The sequence below is a fragment of the Herpailurus yagouaroundi genome, unplaced genomic scaffold (assembly GCF_014898765.1).
Source record: "Herpailurus yagouaroundi ecotype Mexico unplaced genomic scaffold, PumYag 28, whole genome shotgun sequence".
NCBI classification, from domain to species: domain Eukaryota; kingdom Metazoa; phylum Chordata; class Mammalia; order Carnivora; family Felidae; genus Herpailurus; species Herpailurus yagouaroundi.
The window spans coordinates 38,733,393-38,740,689 of record NW_024412376.1 but is presented as its reverse complement, the minus strand read 5'-3'; the positions used below and the strand labels follow the sequence as shown (position 1 = coordinate 38,740,689).

The 7,297-nt window shown below is 32.9% G+C and overlaps 1 protein-coding gene across 7 annotated transcripts in view; it reads right to left on the bottom strand.

The window, feature by feature from the left end:
• LRBA (LPS responsive beige-like anchor protein) overlaps positions 1–7,297 on the bottom strand; it is a 772,087-nt gene that overhangs the window by 623,978 nt on the left and 140,812 nt on the right. For all 7 annotated transcript variants that reach the window (XM_040472514.1, XM_040472528.1, XM_040472537.1 and 4 more), the window contains exons 15-17: positions 7,011–7,090; positions 5,348–5,410; positions 3,241–3,338 (exon numbers count right to left, since the gene is read on the bottom strand). In XM_040472514.1, coding sequence (XP_040328448.1) covers positions 3,241–3,338; positions 5,348–5,410; positions 7,011–7,090 — 241 coding nt within the window. The remainder of the gene's footprint in view (positions 1–3,240; positions 3,339–5,347; positions 5,411–7,010; positions 7,091–7,297) is intronic.

Sequence of the window (7,297 nt, the reverse complement as noted above, 5' to 3'; positions counted from 1 at the left end):
AGGAAGGAAGGAAGGAAGGAAGGAAGGAAGGAAGGAAGGAAGGAAGGAGGAAAGAAATAGGTAAATTAAAAGTATAAGGGGAAAAAAGATATACCATGCAAACCAAAAGCAAAAGAAAGTTGCAGAGCTATATAAATATCAAACTAAGTAGATTTCAGATGAAAAAATAAGTTCACAGATACAAAAGAAAATGATATAATTATAAAAGCATCAGTTCACCAAACAGACATAAATAACAATCCTAAAATATAGGCATACTTAACTTCAGAGTTAAAAATACATAAAGAAAAATAAACCTACACAGAAATGAAAATGGAAAAAAACATAATTATAGTCATATTTCAATAATCATCTCAATAAATGGTAGAAGAAACAAAGCGTAAGAGCATAGATTTGAAGAACACTGCCAACCAACTCAGCCTAATTGACATTTACAAAACAATTCCATCCAGAAACATCAGAATACATATACTTTTCCAGTGCACATGGAATATTTAGCCATATATACCATACACTGGTATGGTACCAGTATGGTACACCATAAAGCAATTCCCAATAAGTGTAAATGAATTTAAGGCATACAAAGATACTTGCAGGCCACAATGGAATCAAAATTCAAATATTAAAAGATCTCTGGAACACACTTCTTTAAGGCACATGGATAATACATGAAATTAAAGGAAAAATAGAAGCATTTTGAATAAAAATGTAATTAAAGTAAAAGTGCTTATGAAGAAATTTATAATAATAAATGCCTATGTTCAAAAAGTCTTAAAAAGTGAAACAATAATAAATTTGATCAACTTCTTGTCAGAGTGATCTGAAACAAGAAAAATTATCAGTATCAGAAATGAGAGATGTCACATCACTACATGTTCAAGAGAGAATTAAATGCAAATAAGAGAAAAACTATACCAATAAATTTGACCATTTAGATAAAAGACAATTTCTCAATAGAAACTTATCAGAGGCACCTGGGTGGTTCCCACTCTTGATTTAGGCTCAGGTCATGATCTCTAGTTCATGAGTTTGGGCCCAATGTCCAGCTGTGCACTGGCAGCATGGAGCCTACTTGGGATTCTCTCCCTCTCTGCCTCTCCCTCGCTTGCACTCTCTCTCTCTCTCTGACTAAATAAACATTAAAAAATAAAATGTAAAAAGAAAGGAAACTTATCAAAGCTCATCACAGAAAAAATAGGTAAAAAAAAAAAAAAATAGCCCTATATTTATTAAGGAAATCGGAACTGTAGCAAAAAACCTCTCTATGAAGAAAATTTCACACAAAAATAACTTCACTGGTAAATTTTACCAAACAGTTAAAGAATAAATAACAGTTACTCTATACAAACTCTTCAAAAAAGTTGAAGAGTAGGAAATACTTTCCAAATCATTCTATGAGGTAAGCATTTACTCTGACACTTCAATCAATAGACTCTGAGTAAAGCAGATTACCCTCCATAATTTGAGTGGGCTTCATACAACCCATTGAAACCTTTAATAGAAAAGAAGACAGACACCTGGGTGGCTTAGTTAAGCTGGCGACTCTTGATTTTGGCTCGGGTCATGATATCATGATTCATAGGATCAAGCCCTGCATCAGACTCTGTGCTGACAGCGTGGAGCCTGTGTGGGATTCTCTCTCTCTCTCTTTCTCTCTCTCTCTCTCTCTCTATCTCTCTCCCTCTCCCTCTCTCTCTCAAAATAAATACACATTTAAAACAGAAGGAGAGGGGCGCCTGGGTGGCGCAGTCGGTTAAGCGTCCGACTTCAGCCAGGTCACGATCTCGCGCTCCGTGAGTTCGAGCCCCGCGTCGGGCTCTGGGCTGATGGCTCAGAGCCTGGAGCCTGTTTCCGATTCTGTGTCTCCCTCTCTCTCTGCCCCTCCCCTGTTCATGCTCTGTCTCTCTCTGTCCCAAAAATAAATAAACGTCGAAAAAAAAAAATTAAAAAAAAAATAAAACAGAAGGAGAAGAAAAAAAAACTAACCTCCCTAAAAAAAAGAGGGAATTTTGCCAGCAGATTGCCTTTGGACTTAAACTGCAACATCAGCTCTTAAATCTCCAGCCTGCCGCCCTCCCGACCATGTAAATTTTGGACCTACTGGCCTCAACAATCACATGGGCCAACTCCTTAAAATCAACCATCAATCAATCAGTCAATCTCTCTGTCTCTCTCAACTGGTTCTTTTTCTCTAGATAACTCTAAAAATACACTCCCTTAAGGATAACATATAAAGCCATCTTCTAATAGCAAACGAGCATTGAAAAGTACTAAAAAAATATTTGAAATAGAGAACTGATGTGGGAAATTTACTGTAACTAGATCATTAGTTACCGTAGCTTATCATCTGGCAAAGTTGTTTTTAAAACTTTTGTGGTCCAAAATCTTTTTATTAAATGAATGATTTAAAACAAAAGTATTCTGGTTTTGTTGTTGTTATGGACTAAATGTATACCTCCCAATTCATATGTTAAAGCCTTAATACCTAGTATGGCTATATTTGGAGATGGGGCTTAAAAGGAAGTAATTCAGATAAAATGAGGTCATAAGGTTAGGTCCTTGATACAACAGAAATAATATCCTTATAAAAAGAGACAAGAGAGCTTTTTTTCTCCCTCCAGAGAGCTTTCTCTCTTTCTCTTCCTTCATACACATATAAACAGGTCATGTGAACACACAATGGGAAGGTGGCTATCTACAGTTTGAGAAGAGAGCCCTTACCAGACACCATACCTGCTGATACCTTGATCTTAAATTTCTAGTCTCCAAAACTGTAAGAAAATAAATTTCTGTTGTTTATGGAACCCGGTCTATGATATTGTGTTATGGAAGCCCAAGTAGATTAATACAATGATGATTTGGGATTGGGTATAAAGGTAGTGATATTTAAAAGGGAGGAAAGAGATCTTTTCTTGCGCCACAAATGAGTACTACTGTTCTAGGATCTAAAGATAACACTGTTAAAGAATTCAATCTTACAATACCTGTCTAACAGCACTAGCCATACAAAATATTCACATGATTTATTTGATCAGTCTTCACAAATTAAATAGTAACACAGCCTCTATAAAATTAAAGATCTCTTAAAAAAAAAAAACATAACACATAAAACGGGTCTTATATCCTAACTCATTTATAATACATGATCCAATAGTACTTCCCATATGTGAGAATCTTCTATCATTTCCAAACTAAACTCTTATATTAAATATAATTAAATCCCTGATATACAACTCCTACCGTAATCCATTCCTCTGGTCAAAAGCAGGAATCATAGAGTTAGGATGTTCTGACATTAATGCAACAAGCAGTTGTAGGACATCCATTAGATTGTCGTCCTAAAATCAATGTAGAAATTTTTTAAAACAAGGAAAAAATAACTTTTTTGAACACTGTATACTTCCAAAACAAAAGAAATTCTAACTTAAAATAATATGTAGATATATGAGCAATATATACGTTTTTTTAACAAACTGGTTCTTAACAAACCAGTTTGTTACATATATATATATATTGAGCAATATATACTTGTTTTTAACAAACTGGTTTTTAACAAACATATACATATTCATCTGTTTAACTCAAAATACACATCACCAAATAGTCACATAGTTTCTTAATCAAAGAAACAAAACCCCTCTTATAATACAGTGTCAAGATTTCCGAAAACATATTCTATAGATATACTAACATCTGACCAAATAGGATTTTTTTAGAGAAGGTATATACATCAAGAAATTGGAGGAAGCGAAAACTAGGTTGTTTTCTTTTTTATAGCAAAACATATTACAGTCTTTAATAAGGTAATAGATGTTGTCAATCTGGTGGCAGTGTTGGGGACAACATATGTATCATTTCCCAATTTTTTTCACCTGGACCACTTTATTCACTGACCCTCTCAAGAAACTAGTTCCAACAGTAAGCTTTGGAGGAAATAAATGAACAGTTTTCATATATTATTTATTGACAGTAGTGAAAATATAGACGATCATAAATGTTTGCTGAAGCAACAGACTACTGTATATAGTATAACTTGATAATATTGACAGAATAGCACAGAAGCATATGTAAGTTGTGAAATACAAAAAAAATTCCAAGAAATCCTATACATCCTTGGTTAAATATTCCAGTATGTATGCATATTATCAGAACCAACTTGGGCAATAATGACCCAAAGAGGAAAAGGGAAGCAGCTATCAAGAGCTAGTTATCTCTTGCCTTGTCTATAGGTTTTTGCCCACTGCTCTGGAGCTTTGGTTTTGGCACCTATTTGAATATCTAATTTTCAGTAAGCTAAGCAGATAATCTAGAGCTAGGGCACTGAGGCTTGGGAAAAGTATTATCTGAAGGAATTGAAAGATTCCTGAATTAACGAAGTAAGAGAAAAGGGAAGATCACTGTGACTTCCAATTTCTCTTTTATGAAATACTTCAGTCCCTTAGGGAGTCAGGATTAATAAAAAAACAAAATCACGTTTCATTGGATCAAGACCCATGTCAGGCTCTGCACTGACAGGGCAGATTCTCTCTCCCCTTTTCTTTGTGCCCCTCCCTCCACTTGCATGCACAGGTACTCCCTAAATAAATAAATAATAAATAAACAAATAAACAAACAAATAAGTAAATAAAGATATTTAAAAAAGCAAAATCATATGCAAAAACATTACTAGGAAATTCAGTTGAAAAATCTTCAACTATTACACTAAGGAAAAAAATGCCCTAATCAAGAGGAAAAAGAAAGCACAATCACTAATATTTGAGTCAAATATGATCCAATCAAGAAATTGAAGCTACTTTTCTACCTCAATTAAGATAGGTCAAAATAATATCTCTCATTTATTAATGATTTACAAACACATTATTTCATACTATAACATATTTATTAAAGCACAAGACATGAATTATAAGATAGAAATGTAAATTATCATTTAAAATGCTGTGCTTAACATGAAATTCCATCAATTCCGAATTTTAATTATTTAAAAAATATTTAATCCAATTATTTAATTAGATTACATTGGCATGTTTTACATTTATATTCTATTTTTCCATATGTTACACTGGTTCCTAGAGATACAATAAAGGTATTCTTTGGCATACTTTCTTATTCATTCAATAAGATCTAATTTCAAAACCTTTTAAAGCTTTTCATGATTATTCTCAAAGCCATCTGTGATAACACAGGGTATTTAAATGAAAGTTGCTAAGATTTAGTTCCTAAATACATTTACTCCCCCAATGATAGTCATATAATTAATGAAAGATAATTTTAACTTTTTTACTTTAAAAAAAAAATGACACTACAGCTTCAAAATATAAAATCCCAAAATATAAACTTCAAATGTTACCTCATGCATAGTGAGTAGGTAATTAAGAATGGCCTGTAATTCATCTTCCTTTACTCCAGAATCCTTTAAAAACATAACATAAGTATCTTAAACTTACATATAAAAAACTTTTTTAAAAAGGGAAATACTGTAACATTTTTTCAACCTGGTCAGTTGCAATAAATATAAAAAGATATAATCACATAGAATCTAAATTTAAAAAATGTACTAGGCGAGGGGTGCCTGGCTGGCTCAGTCAGAAGAGTGTGTGACTCTTGATCTCAGAGTCATGAGTTCAAGTCTCACATAGGGTGCAGAGATTACTTAAATAAAACTTTTTTTAAAAAGTATTAAAAAGATATGCAGTAATCAAGACTGGGTAAAAGTCAAAAGAAATAACATCAGTATCCTGTTTTCAGAACCATATATGATAAGCTATCCAACAGAGCTACAGAATTCTGAAGAAAAACAATAATTAATGTTAAAGAGTACTATCAACAGCTACCACTATATCAAATACAGAAGACAACTTTTCCATTTCTTTTTTCTATTAAATTTGGGAAGTAAATGAATAGCTTCTAAAATTACCAGCTAAAACATCAGGTATTAAAAATTGAGTAGTACCTTCCCTGAGGTTTAAAACACAATACTTTTAAATATGAACTCAGTATTTAAATTTTCAACCTATCCTATCAACTTATTAACAATAAAACAAGCTGCAATGAGAAAGAGAATTACAGGGGGCGCCTGGACGGATCAGTAGGTTAAGCATCTGATTTTGGCTCAGGTCATGATCTCACAGTTCATGGGTTCGAGCCCCGCGTTGGGCTCTGTGCTAACAGCTCAGAGCTCGAAGCCTGCTATAAGTTCTGTGTCTCCCTCTCTCTAACCCTCCCCTACTTGCATTCTGTCTCTCTCTGTCAAAAATAAATAACCATTAAAAAAAATTTTCTAATAAAAGAGAATTAGAAAAAAAAAACACTAGAAAAATTTTTTAAAAACAAAATTCAAGGGACAAATTTTTTTATAAATGGAAATAAGGTATCTGAGTCTAAAAGATATACTAAAAGCTTGGTCCATGTAACATAATATCAAATTCTAAAAAATAATAAAATGATGACAGGAAACAGGGAATAAAATATTGACAAAAAATTCATTTATGTATTGTTATCTTATAAAAGCAAAACACCTTCTTTAAAAATAATAAATATTACTTTACTTACAACAGAATTAAATGGGACAAAGGCAATCATTTCTAAAGGCTGATATATCTTCCTGGTATATTTATACAGGGAAATTTTTTCTCAAAACCTGAATGTCAGGTACAAGAGGCCCACTAAAAATGAAACCTCCTAGAAGAGTTTTGTTGACTACTGTATCACTACTGCCAAGAATAATACTTAGTACTAAACAGAAACTCAGTAAATATTTGCTGAATAAAAGAATGAATCCACTTGCACACCTACAGAAATTCATAACATATATTACAATTATCTCCAATTCTGCAATAATATATATCCATAAGTGCACAAGAAAGAATGAAAAACATAGAAAAAAGTATCTTTCAGAGTATTTTCCAATGTGTAATCCTAGGAGTCCAACAAAGAGTAAATAGACAGTATCTTACGTGAAATTAAAAGTTAAAATACAGAACATGCCAAAGTAAAAGTAAAAATAAACTTACCTTCATCACTAACTGCTTAATGAACATCAATAAGAATGCTCGTAGAGAAAATATTTCTTTTTGATTAGGTCGTGGTCCATCTTTGGAAAAAAAATATATACATGCACACTTAGTGTTTCAAAGACCTTAAAGCAAAGAATAAAACTGTCTTTCCTAATAGTTTCTGTACATTTATTTGAGAAACATAAAAGTGATGGGGCGCCTGGGTGGCACAGTCGGTTAAGCGTCCGACTTCAGCCAGGTCACGATCTCGCGGTCTGTGAGTTCGAGCCCCGCGTCAGGCTCTG